The 22,107-nt window shown below is 35.7% G+C and overlaps 1 protein-coding gene across 1 annotated transcript in view; it reads left to right on the top strand.

Annotated features, from left to right (window-relative positions):
- Positions 1 to 22,107, top strand: part of USH2A (usherin) — a 905,205-nt gene that overhangs the window by 642,102 nt on the left and 240,996 nt on the right. Inside the window, exons 47-49 of the mRNA XM_065936753.1 lie at positions 6,033 to 6,231; positions 9,374 to 9,542; positions 17,873 to 18,094. Coding sequence (XP_065792825.1) covers positions 6,033 to 6,231; positions 9,374 to 9,542; positions 17,873 to 18,094 — 590 coding nt within the window. The remainder of the gene's footprint in view (positions 1 to 6,032; positions 6,232 to 9,373; positions 9,543 to 17,872; positions 18,095 to 22,107) is intronic.

The raw sequence follows: 22,107 nt of genomic DNA, 5'->3' as shown, positions 1-22,107 counted from the left end.
CTGCTCTTTCTTGCCTATTTCCTTTCATCCAGCTGTGCCTCCTTCCAACATCATTGCTTCACTGCCATTGCTGGGTAGCCTCCCAAGCCCTCTGTGCTGCAGGTAGCACTTTCTTGGACAATTCTCTGTTTTCCTTGAGAGGACTTTTGAGAATCTGCACAAAGTCAAGTTCTCTGATATGAATGTTGTCTTCTGCAACTGATCTCTGGTGGCAACAGAGCAGAACGTCCCAAAGACTCTCCTTGCTGGAGTTCTTTCACACCAAAAGCCTGCCATGGTAGGTAGTATATGTAAAGGGGGCTCACACCTCACTACCTTGCAAGATATCCATTGGCTCATGGGAAACTCATTCGTTTGTGCCATGCTAAAGATTGATGGTGTGCCAATCCTGTCTTGCCTATCATTACAGCTGCTCTGGACAATGTCTGGCCATTAGAATTGTCTAGCTGAAAAACAATCACCCGTTCTTTGGTCATACAGGATGTCAATCCCTATGTCAAGCTGTCCCCTAAGTTTCTATGTTCCCCTCCAGGGCCAGTAGCAAATTTTGCTTAGATATTTCTGTTTCTCAGGAGAAGCAAGTGTTTCCAGTTTTTCTGAGTGATGTATTTAGAATGTCTTCCTCATCCTAGAGTGTGTTTAGGGGTGGACTGGGGATGGATTTTAACGTCACTCATCACTAAATAAATCACTCTTCTCTTACTCTGTGGCTCAAAAATTTCCAGTGATTTTCCAGTACACTCAAAAAATGAATCCAAAGTTACTTCTATGTTCTACAAAACCCTGCATGATTTGCAGTTCCCCGTCCCACCCTCCCAACACTCACCTGCTTCATTTTCCAAAATTCTCTTGCTCACTTCAGTTCTTTCCCACTAGATTCTTCGATTGTCCTGAAACAAATCAAGTGCGTGGTTGTCTCAGAGCCTCTCTACCTCCTGCTCTCTCTGCCTAGAAACTCCTGTTCACATGCTTTGTCCCTTCTCCCTGCAAGAAGAGCCAGGCCTTCTCAGACCACCAGTTTGACATATTGTATACTTATGTATATGTTTACTCTTTCATCTTCTCCCAGCAAAATGTAAGTTTTATGAAAAAAGGAACTTTGTCTTATTTATTCATAATTATATTATTAGAACAATGCCTTACCTATAGGAGTTACTTAATAAATATTCATTAAATTTCCTTCTTTCAAAAACTCTTCAAGATTTCTATTTATTTGGGATTGGTTTGGGTTTTGCATCATTGTTAATGGGTAGTTTTATCCTCAGAACTCAGCAGAATCTTTCTGATCCCTTTTAGAAACAAGATACTTATCAGTCCTAAAGGGAGAAACTCATCTGTCATCCTCAGCTTGGAGCTAAATTGAAGTTCCTAAACAAGAGAAAGATCCATTAAACATTCCTTCACATTTAAATTCCTGATGTAGCTCACTGATATTTCTCCCTACCCCTCTTCTCTTCCATTCTCATTTTCCAGGTTATCAGTTCTAAAAGGGCTTTTTATTCTGCTAATGACATCCTGCACAATCACCTTATTTCATCATCAAATTCCTCAACATAGTATCTGAGGGGCTTCATAAACTTTCTTCTTAAATTTTGATTGACCTTCCGTTATTGATGGATATTGATCATTCACTCATCAAGTTGGTCCCATTATTCTTCTATATATGGCTAGGCTGTTTCCTCCCTCTTATTTTTGCTTATGTGTGTCTTCCTGCTCAGAATTCTTCCTTCCTCCTGTTCCAATTCAAGTCCACATCTACTTCTCCCATGAAACCTTCATTGTTAGTCTAGGCACATTGATCTTTGTTTGGTGTCTCTGTAATACTTCAAGGGTATATATACAATCAATCCTAAAGGACATCAACCCTGAATATTCATGGGAAGGACTGATGCTGAAGTACTAATATTCTGGCCACCTGATGCAGAGAGTAAACTCACTGGAAAAGACCCTGATGCTGAGAAAGATTGAGGGCAGGAGGAGAAGGGGGTGACAGAAGATGAGATGATTGGATGACATCACCGACTCAATGGACATGAGTTTGAGCAAACTCTGGGAGATAGTGAAGGACAAGGGAAGCCTGATGTGTTACAGTCCATGGGGTCACAAGGAGTCAGACTTGACTCAGTGACTGGACAACAACAATGTAATACTTGTAGCTTGAACTACATGCCTAAACACTTGCCTTTACACTGCTGTGAAGTGTAATTTGACATGTTTCTGGTATGCATTTTTTATATCCCCTAATATTTAAGGACGTAGAGTTCTACCTTTTGATATTTTACTTACTACCAGTTATGCTAAGGCTTCCGTGTTGGCTCAGACGGTAAAGAGTTTATCTGCAGTGCGGGAGACCCAGGTTCGATCCCTGGGTTGGGAAGATCTCCTAGAGAAAGAAATAGCAACCCATTTCAGTATTCTTGCCTGGAAAGTCCCATGGAGGGAGGAGCCTGTTAGGTTACAGTCCATGGGATTGCAAAGAGTCGGATGTGACCCAGCATCTTCACTTCTTAGTTATACTAACGCTTCCCAGGTGGCGCTAGTGGTAAAGAACCCACCTGCCAGTACAGGAGACATAGGAGATGCAGGTTTTATCCCTGGGTCAGGAAGATCCCCTGGAGGAGAGCTTGGCCACCCACTCCATGTTTCATGCCTGATGAATCCCATGGACAGAGGAGCCTGGTGGGCTACAATCTGTAGGGTCACAAAGAGTTGGACATGACTGAGGTAACTTAGCACGTAGCACATAGTTATGCTAAACATTCTAGTGGAGAATTAAACATTCAATAGCTTGATTTGAGAGCAGATAAATAATGTTGTCATCATATTACATTTATTTAGTCTTAAAGGTGCCCTGATCATTTTTGATAACCACAATCTGGAATAGTATTTGAGGAAGTTGAGTGCACTGACAAAAATGACCTAGTTGAGTAGGCATTTTTAAAAGGCCTCTGTAAACAAGTTCAAGGAATCTGGAGCTATTTATAACAATTTGTAGATAAATTAGAATTTCCCTGGTGGCTCAGATGGTAAAGCGTCTGCCTGCAATTCGGGAGACCTGGGTTTGATCCCTGGGGTCAGGAAGATTCTTTGGAGAAGGAAATGGCAACCCACTCCAGTACTCTTGCCTGAAAAATTCCATGGATGGAGGAACCTGGTAAGCTACAGTTCATAGGGTTGCAAAGAATCAGACACGACTGAACGACTTCACTTTCTTTTCTTTCTTTCTGTAGATAAGTTGTCTATAAAAGACAAACTTCAGATTGTCTCTTCAATATTTCACATTAATTCATATGGTTTAAGAATGTTCCTTCTATTTTACTCTCCAACATCAAAGCAATGGAACCATTAATCCAGTTAATGTGTGTATTTCTCAGAGATGTCTTTCATTTCAAACCAAAAGATATTTTTAGTGTCACTCTCATGGGCTCTAATGAGAGGTAGACAGGTGCTAAGCCCCCTATTTTTCTTTGATCATGTATATTAGTGTACCTAACTCAGATCCTCAACATCAAAACTTTTCATGCTAGCACTAAAAATACAGGTGGTCTCTCTTCCTGGTTATGCTGTGCAAAAAAAAGAGAAGTTACACTGACTAGAAATGGTATTTTCTAGACTTTGCTAGTTTACCAGCTTTTGTAGATAAGTCAGGCCCTTGAATGTCTCTTAAAGGTAGTCTTTTCTGTAGCTGGTTATGCAATGAATACAGAAGAGGTATCTGAAAAAATGTGGAATTAATTTTGAGAGTTGTATAAAGACCTTAGAATAATAATGGTGAATATACAAGTCACCTATGAAACTGTTCTCTCATAGGTGACATTAATTTCTTATCTACAGAGTCTTATTAGTGAATGTGTTGTGTTTGTACCTCCAAGAAAATGAAATAATTTTCTTTTTTTCTTTTTCAGCAGTCTATTAAAATGTCAAGGTTTATCTTGACTGCTGCTTTTTAATGTAAATGTTTTGGCCTAATTGAATTCCTAATATGTAATGTCACTTAGAATTCTGATAGAGTTCAGTAATTTGGCCTGTAAAGACACACTTTTTCTTACAATGGAAAGTATAGCAAAAATATTATTTGGCACAATGTCAGAAGGATGGTCAACATAAGTTATTGTGATAATATTTTAATATTGCTCAAGTATAAGGACTAAGCTCACATGTGCTTGTTATTCTTCAAAGTAGTTATTGAAATGTTTCATAGATAAAGCTAACCTATAACTATGTATGAATAGTTGTTATGGTTGAAGATTCTAGAATTATAAAAATCAATCTTGAATGTCAGAGTTCTATTCCTGTTTTTGAAAACAGTAAGAACAAAAGTAATTATTTTATGTTTGCCTGATGTTCTGCACATAGTAGCCTTTCTTTACCCTGCTAAATTTGCAATCTCTTATCAAAATCTCTGGGGCTTTGTTAAAATCCTTACTTTCTGTTTATAGATCTTCTTAAAATATTAAAGATTGTACAGGTATGTCATCTTGGCTGAATCATTCTGACAAGTAGATGTAAGTGCTAAAATAAAGTTCTGTACATTAGTCTAAGAGTAAATAATTTCATTCCAGATTGACTCTTCTTTGAAAACTTGATGCTATGATCTCATTCAGAGCAGCAGATGAAATACTAATAGATTATTGAAAATGCAGTTTTGGTACAATGCTATGCCTCCATTGTTTACCAAACCACCAAAAATAGGATGCTTATATGTTTAGAATAAATTGTGACTCAATTTTTAAAACTCAAACATCTTCAAGAACATAGTGATATAAAGAAGTTTGTTATGGGAATCTCCAATTTCTGAATTTCTGACCACAAAGCATATCTGATCATGGTATATAAAGAACCATTGGAAAATTAAATCTGTTTTTGTGAGTCAAAAATTAAGATAAAGTATATTTGGAGGGAGCATATCAATTATATCAGTTGATAAAATCTATAAATATTACATGTTGATAAATAAATTTATTGATAAATGTTATCAATTGTTAACTTATCAACTGATAAAAAGATTTTATCAATTTGGTCATGCACTTTGTCTATGTGACAAAATAACCAACAGTAGAGGCTCAAGTAAGTAGTTCTAGAGGTAGATTGTTGTTGGCATTGGTTCAGTTATACCAAATACCTCAGGGGCATCTTTGTGCTTTGCATGGGCTTTCTCAAATGATTGCAAGATAATTGAAGTGACTGCTGAAATTTCAGACATCGTATTTAGTAGAAAGAGAGAAAAGGGGAAAAGGCCACAGCCACATTAAGGAAGATAAAATTTCCTAGGGACCTTAATTAGACTCTTAACATCTTCTGGTTGCATCTCTTTGAGCAGCAGAGGGTCACATGGCTAGTCCTAGCTCAGAGAAGGAAGGCAAAGGAGTGGAAATTGTGAGTAGGGTTTAGGTCTGCTGCAGATTCTAATTTCCATGCTATTTACTTTGTGTGCCTGCTAAGTCGTTTCAGGCCTGTCCAACTCTTTGCAAACCTCTGGACTATAGCTTGCCAGGCTCCTCTGTTCATAGGATTCTCCAGACAAGAATCCTGGACTGAATTTCCATGCCCTCCTCCAGGCGCTCTTCCCCACTTAGGGATCTAACCCGTGTCTCTTACATCTCCTGCAATGGCAGGCGGATTCTTTACACTACTGCCACTTGGGATTGGGAAGCCCATCCTATTTACTACATCACATTATTTGTGTCTTATTTTAACTTATCAACCACAATTTTCTGTTGCTTTTACTGACTAGCCCCAAACAATAATACATTCTTTTTGCCTCTGAAATTTAAAGTGGGAGACCACCGAACTCATGTCATGATGTTATTCTCTCAAGAGCTTAAATGATTTTGGTTGATTCTCAAAACATAGCCTATGGTGGTAGCATATGAGTGTGTATATTCTTTTGCTCCACATTTTTCATTAGGAAGTTGTTGATGAAATAGACCTTTTGACCAAACTGATAGACTAATTGAAAAGTAGGTCAGGCTGATAGCAGCAAAGTCAAATGTTGTCTTTTTCAGAATGATTGATTATTCTGTCCATTGCAGATCCCTTCAAATTGATTGGATGTCTCCAGGGAGGCCAAGTGGCATCATTCTTGGATATGATCTCTTACGGAAAACGTGGCGCCCATGCTCTAAAACTAAGAAGTTAATGAAGGACCACACTGGGGGACTCTGTAAGGCAGTGGAGTGTCAAAAACATGAACCTCTTTGTGGAACCAGGTGCTACTCCCCTGAGGCTAAGGTAAATCTTTTCAAACGAGTCAGTAAAATATGTTTTTCCCACTACATTCTCTGGGCTGAAATCACTTGCTTCTTAAACCATGGTTTATCATGTTCAGTATTTCCACTGGTCTAACAAGAAGACCCTGTGGAAAAGAAAGGATGTCTATAAAAATCACATCTTCCTCATGAGCATTTTAGCCTTCTCATTTTTCATCATCTTCATAGAAAAAAAAATGAGCTTATTGAAATGATAAGGAACCTCCCAAATTTGTGCTTGATTGAGTGAGTTGAATATTCTTTACAACAAATTCATTCAGCTACAAGTGTCTGTTTTACATGACACTGATGAGTAACTGTGAGCCGGACCCTTCATGGTTTGTCTGAAATATTTTTAAACTATGGCCATTTGCAGATTAATGTTCATATTAGTTTCAGTTTAAGAATCAGATCAATAATACAGGTAGACAGAGGAGTTTATAAATGGTTTTTATTGACAAATGATGCAGAAAATCCTTAGTTTGAAGATAGGATTTCACATAATGAAATAACATTCCTATTTGTCAACAACATCACACATGCAATGACTAAAGCTACTACTAAATTCAAAAGATTCACTGCAAAAGGATTCAGTAATTAAGAAAGTGAGTTGTTGAAGTAATGTGGATTAAAATGCTTATTATTATTGCTGACATTGGCTAAGCAGTTTTTATCTAAGAAATGTTATAGAACTAGTAGTTACTAACTATATATTTTTTTTGACATTTAGGCTCCAGAATTGTCATTAAGCCCAAGTTCTATATCATTTTAAGCCATTAAATGTGTGCCATCTGGTGAATATACTTTCATAAAATGAAATGGAAGTTAGGATTTCTGAGAAAAAAAACATGCTAGAATAAATTTTCCTGTTAAAAACATTCTCCAAGAGAAAGGAAATTTTGATGCATTAAACAAAGTTTTACTTTTGTTTAAAGGTTTAAGGGCATATGCAGGTTTTGTCAGTGAAAGAGAATAAAGGAAGTCAATTACAATCTCAAGAGAAAAAAATTTGTTCTTAAATTTCTGTCTGCAGTTAACAATCAATATGTATTTCCTGGGTGAGAGGTTGAAGGGAGGTAGAGAATAGACTTCTTGTGAGTCTAAGAGCCTTTTGGCTAAATCATTATATACATCAGAATCATCTGTAATAGTTATACAAGCTTCCCTATTTGATTACAGCCATGGATCTCAAAGCCCAGTGAGTGTCATACCTGGAGGTCCCACCCCCAGAGTAAGTCTTGGATAGAACATGAGAATTTGCATTTCTAACAGGTTTCCAGGTGAGGCCTCCTTCATCTGGTCTAGGGACTGCACTTTGAGAATCACTAGATTACAAAATTATTTCTGGAAAACCTAGAGCAAGGAACAGGCTGCCTATTTGAATATTAGCTACACCTTACCAGCTCAAGTTACTAAAATTGTTTCCTCAGCCAATGAACTTTAAATTAGAAGATTAAGAAATACTCTGTTCAGGGGCAAACATCTCAAAAGAAATCATTTCTTGAAAATGTTCCCTTTGGGGCCCCCTCAAAGATCAAAACCAGAGTGTGTTAGAAGAAAGGCATACGTTTTATGTGACTTGAAGGAGCCTGAGACTGGCATTGACAATGAACATATGGAAGGAAATCAGATGTGAAGATCCATCAATAAATACATACTTGAATATTTAAAAGGATGGTAAGTCCTAGACACTCTGAAGGAAAAGACTGGTGGATGTGCTTTGGTGTCCAAGAACTCTGTGTGTGAATGGAACTTTAATAGGTGCTTTAAGATTATACAGCCCACGGCACAATTTTAGGTTACTGTCATAAAACAAGAAGAAGGTATGTATTGTTTTACCCTGCAAGCAAAAATGTCCACCATTCTTAAATCCCAAATAAACACAAAGAGTTTTTCCTTAGTTCTTTAAAATGGAGCATAATTTGAAATTTTACTTTTCATTCAGAATGTGGCATCAAAGAATGGAGTCATGCAATTTGTCCTTGGAATCAGACTGATTTTGATTCTTCACTGCTAATAACTAAACAACAAAACCAACTTATTCCAGTTGGTTTACCAGGGCTACCTGAGGAACCACAGAAATAGATTTCTGCCCAGTTTCCTTGCTCTTCGGTCACTTCTGAGAAATGAATGAAGTACTAAGCTTGCCTTCAGACTTAATTATTCCATACTCTACTCCCTTTGGATAGAACATGAATCAAATATTGGTGCAGGCTGAAGTAGCAATGAGCAAAGAGGAAAAAGAGAAGCACCTCTTAAACAGTGGTTGATTTTGTCTGCCCCAGGAAGCATCTATCTAATTAATGTAACTGATGCCAAGTACAGGTTCTGAGGCGACATCTCATGTTCAGTGTCTCATTTGTCCTAAATACGGAGTGTCAGTCTCTCAGACCTCAAGTGAGCATGCACAGTAATTATTTGATTGTTCGAGCACATAATTTCTTCCACAGCTCCTGGAGAAAACACATTGTTAAAAGGAATTTTCAAAAAATTATTTCCCATATAAATTTCCTTACATGTATATACATATACATACATATATGTATACACATTATATATACAAACATCACAAATACACATATATGCATACATTATATATATATATATATATATATATATATATATATATATAAATGTTGGACACTGTTGAGATTGCCTTGTCTGAAGATTGGATTCACCAATAAGTAATCATATAAATTAGTATAAGGAAAATACAAGGTATTAAAAAAAGGATCAATAAGAGACAGGTTTCCATAGATGTCGTACTGTTTAACAATCATTAAAATAAAAACATATATATGAAAGAAATTGCTCATTTGCAACTCAAAATCATCTTCACATTGGAAGCACTGACATTCAAAAGATAATTCATATTTATAGCATATTATAATAGAGCACAAAGCATGATCGAAGACTAAAGAAGCTACATTGTATTGAATTGCAATGATAGAATTTGAATGATATTCAGAATACGTATTTTTTTAAACCTTTGAATTTTTATCAGAAATATGCTACATTTGATCTAAGGTCGAGGCCTTATTAGATAATAACAGTATCACATAAGATATGGTGGTATGTTACTCTTAATAAAACTGTTTCTTTTACATCTGATTCTCAAATTTCAGGTTTGTTGTAATGGAGCTCTCTATGACCTTCAGCCTGGACATGCCTGTTGTGAAGAGAAGTACATAGCGTTTGTTTTGAACTCAACTGGAGTTTGTTGTGGTGGCCGCATACGAGAGACACAATCAAATCATCAGTGTTGCTCAGGGTATTATGTTAGAATTCTACCAGGTGAGGATCATTACCAGGTATACTCAGTAATCTTGGGAACCAGAAAAAGCAAACACATGACTTATGTCAGTGAATTGTTTTAAGCACCTCCCCACCAAAAAAAATACATAGCTAATAGTAGCCACTAACACATAGCCAACGTTTGGTTTTAGATATCATTTCCTGTTTCAGCTTTCTTTAAATATAAGCAAGACAAAGCACAAACCAGAGAGGAAATACAAGGGACTTGTTATATGTACTACATAAAGAAATATATCTGGAGAGCTGGGTAACTGCCTTTTTTGTGACTTTATTCACATGGCTGAGTACTTCATCATAAACTCTGAATTTCTTGGTATATCACTCCATGAAACTGTTCTCCATTTTCTCCATTTCTCTTCTGAATGGTGCAAGCATTGTTCCTTATTGTTGCTGTTCAGTTGCTCAGTCATGTCTGACTCTTGGTGACCCCATGGACAGCACCTTGCCAGACTTCCCTGTCCTTCACCATCTCTCGGAGCTTGCTCAAACTCATGTCCATTGAGTCAGTGATGCCATCAACCCATCTTGTCCTCTGTCGTCCCCTTCTCCTCCTGCCTTCAGTCTTTCCTAGCGTCAAGAGTCTTTTCCAATGAGTTGGCATTTTGCATCAGGTGGCCAAAGTATTAAAGTTTCAGCTTCAGAATCAGTTCTTCTAATGAATATTCAGGATTGATTTCCTTTAGAATTGACTGATTTGATCTCCTTGTAGCCCAAGCTACTATCAAGAGTCTTCTCCAACACCACAGTCCAAAAGCATCAATTTGGCACTCAGCCTTCTTTATGGTCCAACTTTTACATCCATACATGTATACTGGAAAAACCATAGCTTTGACTACATGGCCCTTTGTCAGCAAAGTAATGTCTCTGCTTTTTAATATGCTATGTAGGTTGGTTATAGCTTTTCTTCCAAGGAGCAAGTGTCTTCTTATTTCATGGCTGCAGTCACCATCTACAGTGATTTTGGAGTTCAAGAAAATAAAGTCTCTCACTGTTTCCATTGTTTCCCATTTGTATTTGCCATGGAGTGATGGGACCAGATGCCATGATCTTCATTTTTTGAATGTTGAGTTTTAAGCCTGTTTTTTCACTGTTCTCTTTCATTTTCATCAAGAAGCTCTTTAGTTCCTCTCTGCTTTCTGCCATAAGGGTGGTGTCACCTGGATATCTAAGGGTATTGATATTTCTCTTTGCAACCTTGATTCCAGCTTGTGCTTCCTCCAGCCTGGCATTTTGCATGATGTTTTCTGCATAGAAGTTAAATAAGCAGGGTGACAATATACAGCCTTGATCTACTCTTTTCCCAATTTTGAACCAGTCTTTTATTTCATGTCTGGTTCTAACTGTTCTTTCTTGACCTGCATACAGGTTTCTCAGGAGACAGGTAAGGTTGTCTGGTATTCCCATCTCTGTAAGACTTTTCCACAGTTTGTTGTGATCCATACAGTCAAAGGCTTTAATGCAGTCAATGAAGCAGAAGCAGATGTTTTCTGGAATTCTCCTGCTTTTTCTATGATCCCACATATGTTGACAATTTGATTTCCGGTTCCTCTGCCTTTTCAAATCCAACTTGAACATCTGGAAGTTCTTGGGTCACATAATGTTGAAGCCTAGCTTGGAGAATTTTTAGCATTGCTTTGCTTGCATGTGAGATGAGTGCAATTGTGTGGTAGTTTGAACATTCTTTGGCATTACCTTTCTTTTGGATTGGAATGGCATTGTTCTTAGGTGGATGGTTATCACAAATTCCATTTATCTGAGGCTAGCCCATTGTCAGTTCCCCTTGTTACTCTACACCTGGCAGAGCAAGGTGGGATTAGTAAAGAGTAGCAATCAGGAATTTTTCCCTCCTCACCTTCTTTTCCTTCTATCTTATCAGCTGACTGAATAAGCCATTTTCCAAATTCCACTACTCAAAACAGCTTCCAATGACTAGAACTGAAAATAAAGACAACAATTGGCATTTATAAAACATTTATGAAACAACAAGCATCTGGCAGGCTCTGTATTCAAGATTTTAATTATGATACTATATATTTTTTTCACAACTATAGGACACTGGTATTTTATCTCAAGTTTCCTAACATAGAAAGAGGTTCAAAAAGAATCAATAACATGCCCAGATTCACATAGATTAATTAATTAATTTTGAAAACCTACCTTTGTTAAAATACTATTATTTATGATTCTTCCACAAAGATGCTTTCGTAATTCTTTGTAAAAGTACTATTTTTTTCTAATTATTATGCAAGAAAATACTTTCATAATTAAGGAACTCTCAATCAACTGGATTTTCCAAGTAAGAAAACACAATGGTGATGTAACTAAGGATTAAAGTCTTAACTTTGTTATACTACAAGTCATAGTGCTAGGCAACCAATCAGACTCTGTCAAATGCTTTATGCTCTCAAAATAATTTGCACTTTGGGAATTTTCAACTATATTTCACATCTTTCCTCCTTTGCAAAAAAAAAAAAATTGCTTCAAAATTACAACCACAGATGTGAGATGAAAATTTTCTGCTGTCCCATCCTTCCCATTCTTCAGACCAATAGGTCATATTAGGCTTTTCTCTAATTGCATTTTTATCTCCAAGTCACATTACAATTTTTAATAAGTTGTGATTTGCAAAAAACTATCCCAACTCTGAAAAATATCCACCTTGCCTTAAAATTGATGAAAATCACTTGGTCACATTTGTCAAAGCTATGAACACCTCGGAGATTTGCCCATCATCTTTCTCAATCCTAATTGAGAAATTGTCAGATCTTGAACTAATAAAACAATCTAGTTATATTCTATTCCAAATAAAATTCAACTTTTTTTCCCCAAAGAAGGTCCAAAAATTAAATAAGTCCTGGAAGCTCAAAGGTCATTTATTGATATTATACAAGCCTTTCTGTTGAGTATTGGCCACATTTGGATCTTTTAAGTGGTTAATTTTTCAGAGGATTAGGATGCCTACCTTGATATCAAAGGGAAAAACTGCAATCTTATATGATAATCAAAGAGAATGTTTTGTTCCAATCACTAATCTCAATGTACCTAATTGAAGATATTGTATTGTGACCTCAGTCTTGAGCCAATAGTCTTTATTACCTGGTTTAACACTGTTTACATCATGAAAGAAAAACATGTTGACCCGACACCATCTTATTGTTTGGTGGTTTTAGTCACTAAGTTGTGTCTGGCTCTTTGCCACCCTGTGGACTGTAACTTGCCAGGCCTCTCTGTCCACGGGATTTCTCAGACAAGAATATTGGAGTGGGTTGCAATTTCCTTTTCCAGAGGATCTTCCCCACCCGGGGGTCAAACCCACATCTCCTGCATTGCAGGCGGATTCTTTACCGATGAGCCACCAGGGAAGCTCCAGACTATCTTATATTTCAATGTAATTAAAATTCACTCAGTAGTCTGCCAGTTCAAGACTGAGACAGATCTAGGCATTTTGATATTTCTAGACAAGTCTGAAATATTGGTGAATAATATTCACCTCATTTTGGTGAATAATGTTGACTTCATTTTTTCTCAAAACTTTCCTCCATAGAACCCCATAACAAAGAGCAGCAGAGAAAAGAATGCACTTTCCACTCCCCCTTTTTTTTATAAATATGCTAATGACCTCAAGCTAAATGTTAATGTGGGTCATTCTTTGATAAGAATAACAATTAACTGTTAAGACTGCATGGTAGCTTTTAAAGAGAAAACATTTTCAAGCCTGTCGTGAACTAGATTCATTTTGAGAGGTTAATGAGAAGGTGACTGATCCTTGTATCTTATGTCTAATAGCCCTTTTTTGAGGGGAAAAAAAATCAGTTTTACTTCTCATTGATATAATCCACACCTCTTTTTATGAAGCCTTTTCTTCTGTCAGTAACTGAATAACATTCTGAGCGATTCAGGGAAATATGACTGAAATATCCAATTAATATTTGTTATACTCAGAAGTGGATTTTTTTTAAAGGATTGGTTTTCCCCAATATAAGTATATACACTGTTCTTCTAAGCCCACCATTGTCCTAAGTGATGTTTAATTAAATGATGCTGCCCCTGGACCATGTGACACATTATGGTAAAGAAAGTCTTCCAACAAGGGACACTGCTCATTCTCCAGCTGCAAAGATTTAAGACATGGGACCTACATTGAAGACCAGAGAGAAGAAGCCGCTCACCTAGAAAATCATAACAGATACAATTACTTCACTATTCTCAGTAAATCCTTTCTCCTTTTCCCTAGGTACTTCATATAAGTAGAATCATGTAATATTGGTCCTTTCGTGACTGGCTTACTTCCCTTAATGTTTTCAAGGTTCATCCATGTTGTAGCATGTGTCAGAATTCCCTTCCTATTTCAGGTTGAATGATATTCCATTGTATGTATTTACAACATTTGGTTTATCTGGTCATCTGAGGAGGGACATTTGAGCTGCTTACATGTCTTGACTGTTGTGAATAAGGCTGTTGTAAACATTGCTGTACAGCTACCTATTCAAGTCCTTGCTTTCGATTTTTTGGCTAGACTTGCAAAAAATGGAATTCCAATATTATATGGTAACTTTATGTTTAATATTTTGAGGAACTGCTATAGTGTTATCCACAGTGGCTGCACCATTTTGCATTCTCAACAGCAGTGCACAGGGTTCCAATTTCCCCATTTTCTTGCTAACACTTGTTGTTTTCTATTTTTGTTTTGTTTTTATAGTAACCATAGCTGGGTGTTAAATAGTATCTCATTGTGATTTTGAAACACATTTCCCTATTAATTCATAATATTGAACTTATTTGTGCTTATTGGTCATTTGTGTGTGTGTGTATATATATATATATATATATATATACACATATATATATACATATGTATCTTCTTTAGAGAAATGTCTACATGTATGCTTTGTGTGTGTGTGCGCTTAATTGCTCAGTTGTGTCTGACTCTTTGCAACCCCAGGGACTGTATTCTGCCAGGCTCCTCTGTCCATGGGGATTCTCCAGGCAAGAATACTGGAGTAGGTGGGTTGCCATGCCCTCCTCCAAGGGATCTTCCCAACCAGGGATTGAACGAAGGTCTCCTGCATTGCAGGTGGATTCTTTACCATCTGAGACACCAGGGAAGCCCATATGTATCGTTTACCCATATGTTAATTGGATCGTGTTTTGGCTGTTGAGTTGTAGAAGTTCTTTATGTATTCTGCATGTGGGTACCTTATTAAATATATGATTTACAACTACTTTCTCCTATGGGTCATAGTTTTAATCAGTTGGTAGTGTCTTTGCATGCCTAACACTTTTTAATTTTGATGAAGTCTAAATGATCTATTTTTCCTGTTATTGCCTGTGCTTTTGGTGTCATATCCAATAAATTATTGCCAAAGCCAATATCATTAAACTTTTCTCCTATGTTTTCTCCTTAAAAGTGTATGGTTTTAGCTTTTACATTTAGGTCTTGGGTCCATTTTTATTTAATTTTTGTATATGGTATAAGATATGAGTTCAACTTCATTCTTTCCATTTGGATGTCTAGTTTTTTCACTGACATTTGTTGAAAAAAGGGTCCTTTCCCCCAGTGAATGGTCTTGATATCCCTTTGGGAAATCATTTGATTATATATGCAAGGTTTGATTTCTGTGCTCTCTATTTGGTTCCATTGGTTTATATATCTGTCTTTGTACTAGGATCACATCATTTTGATTACTGTAGCTTTACTGTAAGGTTTGAAATCAAGCAATGTGAGATTGCCAACTTTGTTCTTTTTTAGGATTGTTTGGCTATCTGAGGTACCTGGAGACTCCATGTGAATATTAAGGTTGATTTTTCTATTTCTGCAAGAAGTATTATTGGGATTTTAATAGGGATTGCATTGAATCAGATCCCTTTGTGTCATATTGACATATTAACAATATTAGGTCTTCTAATCCTTGAATGTGGACTATCCAATTTAATCTTATTTCTTTTAGCCACAGTTTGTAGTTTTCATTGTACATTTCCTTTACTTCCTTGATTAAGCTTATTCTGAGGTGCTTTTATATTATTGTAAATAAAATTGTTTTTTAAATTTCCTTTACAAATTTTTCATTTTTATTTTCATAATATATATTTTGTATGTTGACTTTATATGCTGCAACTCTGCTGAATTCTCTTATTAATTCAGATTGGGTTTTGAGTGTGAAATCTTTAGGGTTTTCTACCCATGAAATTACATTGTCTGTGAACAGAGATAAATTTTACTTCTTCCATTCCAATATGGATGCCTTTCATTTCTTTTTCTTGCCAAATTGCTCTGGTTATCCTTTAAATATTATGTTGAATAGAAATGGTGAAAATCAGATCCTTGTCATCTTCCATCCTAGAAGAAATGATTTCTTGAGTATAACATTGAGTGTAACATTAGTTGTAGGGTTTTCTCATATGCTTTTTATTGTGTTGAGGTATTCTCTCCTACTTCTGGTCTTTTAATTGTTTTTCTAATAGAAAAGTTTTAAATTTTGTCAAATGCTTTTTCTGTACAAGTGAGATGGCCATATGTTTTCCTTCTTTCATTCCACTAATATGGTTGTATTACACCGAGTATGTTTTTTTGTATGTTGAATTATCCTTGCATTTCAAGAATAAATCCCACTTGATTATGTTGTATAATCCTTTTAATGTGCTATGGAAAGAAAGAAAGAAAGACTGAGAGAATTCTCCAGTGAAGTCATCTAGTTCCAGGTCTTTTCTTTGCTGGGAGGTTTTGATTAGTGACTCAATCCAGTTACTAGCTATCAGTCTACTCAGATTTTATATTTCTTCATGATTTAGTCTTGGTAGGTTACATGCTTCTAGTATTTGTCCATTTCATCTAGTGGGATGGGTTTTTGACCAATAAATTTTGGACAAGAAATTTATTGTCAGGGATAGCTGCTAAGAGTTCTTGTCCTATTTTTGTGTTCTTTATATATCAGCCAATAGTTAAATATTGCCCCAAATTTTAAATATCATTTTGGTTAGCAGTTCATCTTGCTTTTACTAACCAAGTTTTGGCATATCCTGGCTTCATAGGAAGATGAGCTAATTGACAGATCAGGGAGTCGAGGACTATGAATTCCTGAGGCAATCCTTAATTCTTCACAGATCTTGTGCCTTTTCTTAAGACGGTTTGGCAAATTATTAACTAGGTTATGCAAATCTTTTCTGGACCTTGATTTAAATCTGTAAAATCTGCCAGGTTGGCCATCATATTCACATACCTTATAAGATTTAATGAAGGGATAGTATCCAGGGATAAAGATATGTTTAAGAAGAGGCAGTGGAGGAAAGAGAAAAGGGTCTGTTGAAGATGTGGGGAGGAGATAATTAGTAAGACAAAAGGGAGAGGAGGTCACGGTTCAGGGGGTTAGGAAGGAGGTCAACCCAGAATTGGTCCTGAGATACAAAAGGAAGATGAAGTTTGATTTTCAGATCTTCCAGTTTCTTATTAGAATTTTCCAAAATATCCTTTAGAACATCCATTTAAATTTTTTTTCTGTGTTTAGCATTTTCCTTTTAGACAATACTTCATACAAAAAAAAGAAAAGAAAAGAAAAGAAAGCAGATTACTGATATTTAGAATATTTGAACCCTTTCCTCCTAAGGCACTAGGCAAAAGATTATTTTATTCTTATCTCAGGTTTCCCAGAATATCATGTGAAGGGTAAATGTAGATGTAACTATATCAGTGAAATTCAGTGTCCACCATAGTTCAGCAAAATACTAATATGCAGACTTGAATATAGTATTTTTACCTCTTCTCACTTAATTAACCTTTTCACTGGAAATATTTTGTTTGATTAAATAAATATAGTTTGATTAAGTAAATTGTAATTAAAAACAATATGAATGTATTAAAAATTGTTTTCTGAATCCATCCCATTTTCCAAAAAAAAATTATACTAAATAGATAGAAAAGTATTTGTACACAGATCTTTTTATAATGCCACTTAATCCATGTCACCAGAACTTCATGTGCTCATGTAGTAGCAGTCAGAGAGAAAATAAGTGACATAGGCTTGCCTCTAAGTTGGCATATGTGTATGTCATGTTTATACACCTTCAACATGTTTGTTTATACATGTTTATCACCTTTAATGCAAAATTGAAACATGTTTATACACCTTCAGTGCAAAAATGTTCATACACCTTAATGTAAAAATTTTGAAGTTGTATTGAGATTTTGTATCTCCGGTATGACAATATCCTGTCAACTGGTTGGCATCTGCAAGATCGTTGTGATAACATTTAGTTGTGAGTCAAAGCATATTTTTTTAACTCATGCAATGATGGTTATTGTCCTAAATTGACAGGTGAAGTATGTTGTCCAGATGAACAGCACGATCGGGTTTCCGCTGGCCTAGGCGACTCCTGCTGTGGCAGAATGCCGTACTCCACCTCAGGAAAGCAGGTTTGCTGTGCTGGGAGGCTCCATGATGGCCATGGCCAGCAGTGCTGTGGTGGACAGATTGTGAGCAAAGATTTCGAGTGCTGCGGGGGAGAGGAAGAGGGTGTGGTATACAGTCGCCTTCCAGGTAAGGGAGCCTTGTCTACTTTTCAGTAAATAAAGAATCTGTGAAGCAGAGAAGTTGCCAGATTTGCCTTAGATATAAAACATATAAGTAATGAAAGTTTATTTTAATTACATCTGATGCAACAACTAACTACACACTGTCTAATAAAGAAAAATGTAATCTCACATTTTTATGTGCATGTGATATATTTCATAAAAACGGACCAAAACTCTTTCTTCTTGAAAAGTGTCATGTCCACCAAAAAGCAAACAAACATATGAATGCATTGGTTCTGGACCAAGAGAATAATCACCACAATACTGATAAGATGCAAATTATTATTGATGATGTTGTGTACAAACTCTTTTACTCCCTTTTTGCTATAGCTATTAAATTAACATTAATAGCAATCATTGTCATTGAGTACTTACTACCTAGGAGGTACCATGCCCAGTGTTTTATACATTATTACCTCAATTAATCTTTACAAAATGGTTATGATTATTACTCACGTTTTTAAATGAGGAAACTGAGGCACAGAGATTAGACATTTGCACAAGATTACACATTTTGTCAGATCTAGATTTGGGCACACCTGAAAGGTATAAAATTGGGGCAATGGTCTTTAAGAAAACAAAATGATGAAAACAAAACAAAATATAAAAGTAAATATTTCTAAGGGAAAAATAATTATAAGAATTATAATTTTAATTATATAACTTCTGGCATCTCTATTTTTTTCCCCTGACATGTTTAACTGATACCCTTGGTCACCTTTTCACATAAAAATGGCTTTGTACTGTAATTATCTAGAGAGAATAGAAAGATATTATCTAGAAAGAATAAATAATTCAATCTTTCCTGTTACATAGTTGATCAAAATATTTTTTAATGATTTTAAGTTTATAAAAGTGACTTTAAGCTTCACAACTCATCATTATAATTTTATAGAAATGTTTGATTATTGTCAAATTTGGAGAAATACCTACCAAGTGTTTTTTAAAGCTTTCAGACATTTTAACTTTTTTTGTCTTAAGGTGATTTGCAGTGACTCGTCTTAGCTATTTGTTGACTTGACAGCATCATTACCAGTTTTCATGGATATCCTTACTGTATGACTGAATTTATAAGTTGTATTTTGTCATAGATGCCATTGTTTTATCTACAAATGAGTAAGAAGTTTAGATTTTTCCAATATGAGTTATTTCTGTTCATAATTTGTATGATCAAAGTAATCAAATTGCTTATGCATTGCTTCAATCCTAGATCCATCATTTTCTTTTAATAGTTTCCTACTTTGGGTATGATTTGAAATTTATCTTGTTACAGTTTTCTTCTTGATGTCAGAATATTTCAATTGATTCCATTGTTCATTTTTATAGCTTTTGTCTCATATTATATTAATTTTTCTATCTGATCTTTCTTTAAACCTTTCCTTTACATGCATACAAATTAAAGGTTTGTGATTTCTTACATTCCTTATCTTTTCAAATTGTGGTTAAAATGACATATTTAAGCCTTGACAATTCTTTAAAGAAAGTGACTGAAATCATATAAATTTAGCTACTGAACCCAAACTAAATATTCCCCAGACTCAACTTCCCCTTAGTTTGAGTTCAAAAAGGTCCATGGTTACCCCAATCTTAATCAATATGTGGACACATATAACAGAGGGCAAGTTAAAAGGGCAAGAGACAGTGGCCAGAACAAATTGTAGTTACATATCATACATTTGAAAATTTCATAAAAATATGACTATCATTGCCTTGAAAGGGGCTTATGCAAGCAAAGGGCCTTGAAGATCAAGTTTCCTGAGCTTTAAGGGAAGCTACCCCTACAACTATTATGTGTTGGAACTCTAGCCCCTCCAAGTTAAGATTTCAGGATATCATGCTATCTTGATGGAGATGAACTATGAAGTCTCCACTATCTTTCTATAATTTCTTCTCTTTTCAAAAAACATCAAAGAATTATCCATAATAAAAGTAACAATTATTAAAGTATTATAGTTTTATTGTTAAATACCACGTTCTTGTATACATTCTCTTTTCTGTAAAGTTCTGATGTAAACTATTAAGAGGAGCTCTTCAATTATAAAGTTAATCAAAATTATTGAAAGTATCAATCCTGGCTATTCCAAAATCTTGTCCTTAATAAAAATATAGACTCTCAGTGTTTTGGTAGCCCTTATATAAATAAGAAATGCTAAATTTAATTAAAATATATTTTAAATTAAAAACAAATTTAATTATTCATAATTAAATTTCAATCCTCCCAATGTGGGAAAGACTAATCTTATTTGAACCAAAAGAAAAACACAAAACCCTGATTTCCTGTTATTTATTTTTATCTTTGAATAGCCATCAAGGGTATTTCCAGGGCATTTACTATTCTGTGAAGTTGTAGATCACCTCTCTGCATCCACAGTTGTATCCATCTTAGGCATTTTAAAAATCCAAACCAGTGGGATATATCTAGAGGAAGATTTTTATATATATGCTGTCAATTTGGCTGATAGTTCTATTTCACTATGATGGTTTCCATCAACTGTCCAGAAAATAGGAAGAGTGAATAGTTGTCCTACATACAACAGAATTAGATTTCAATTATGACATTTTCATTGACCTGAGGAATTTAAGGATTACCTCTGGATCTGTCTCATAAGTTAACAAGAAACTTGACTTTGCCAGGGGAAAAAAAAAAAACAAAAACAGAAAGGAAAAACCAACATCCCAAGATCTTCTTCAAAATTGAATGTTATATTAAATCAGATAATACATACACAAGTGTCCAATGTAGATGCACAGTCATTTCAGAAATTTCCTCCATGGATGTAAAAGACTAGTATTATAAATATAGCCAAGAAATATAACCAGTCAAGAAATCCAGCCCAGTGTCTACTTGTTATTCAGTTGCTCTGCTGTGTCTAACCCTCTGCGACCCCATGGACTGCAGCACACCAGGCTTCCCTGTCCATCACCTTCTCCTGGAGCTTACTCAAACTCATGTCCATTGAGTCAGTGATGCCATCCAACCATCTTGTCCTCTGTCATCCCCTTCTCCTCCTGCCTTCAATCTTTCCCAGCATCAGGGTCTTTTCTAATGAGTCACCTCCTTATATCAGGTGGCCAGAGTATTGGAGCTTCAGCTTCAGCATCAGTCCTTCCAATGAATATTCAGGGTTGATTTCCTTTAGGATGGACTGGTTTGATCTCCTTGCAGTTCAAGGAACTCCAAGGTACTGTTTACTGGCAAAAGACGTACACAAAGAGCAGGAGACAAATTATAGCAACCACAGTGGCCCAGTGGTTAAGACTTTGACTTCTAGTACAGAGAGCAGCAGTTCAATCCCTGGGCAGAGGAACTAAGATCCCACATGCCTCATGGCCAAAAAAACCCAAAACATAAATAATGTAACAGGTTCAATAAAGACTTAAAAATATAACAATATGAAAAAGCAGGCAACATTCCACTTACACTGTTTGCCAAGCTGAGTTCTATGTGCTTCATATACATTGACATGTTTCATCGTTGGAGGAAACCCTATGAGATAGGTACTATTATTATCTCCATTTTACAGATGAAGAAACAGAAATACTTCTAATGGAAGTTAAAAACGTTTTCCAATTCACACGTCAAGTCGGTGGCTGTATTCCTTCAGGTATCGCTCATCGTTATTGTAAATGAATCTCAAAGTTTATAAAGGTTCAATGCCATGGAGGCTCATTTCTTTCCTATATAATAGGACTGTGACGTGAATGTTGTCATCCAGGTAGCTCTCTTTCCACAATCATTCTGATTGTTGAAAGTGCTGCTGTTTTCAACAAGTAGAGTCTCAAATTACCTGGGAATTGTATCTATTCCTGCAATTACAAGAAGGAAAGAGTATAAAATAACAGATGTGGATTTTTTATTTTTTATTTTTTTGGCCAGACCTAGAAATAGCAGGCACTTTTAGTTACAGTTTATTGAAACTCAGCTATCTATAGATACCTAAATGCAAGGGAGGCTGGGAGATTTGTCTGTGAATCTCC

Source organism: Muntiacus reevesi, chromosome 5 (genome assembly GCF_963930625.1).
Source record: "Muntiacus reevesi chromosome 5, mMunRee1.1, whole genome shotgun sequence".
NCBI lineage: Eukaryota > Metazoa > Chordata > Mammalia > Artiodactyla > Cervidae > Muntiacus > Muntiacus reevesi.
This window is presented reverse-complemented; position numbering and strand designations above follow the sequence as displayed.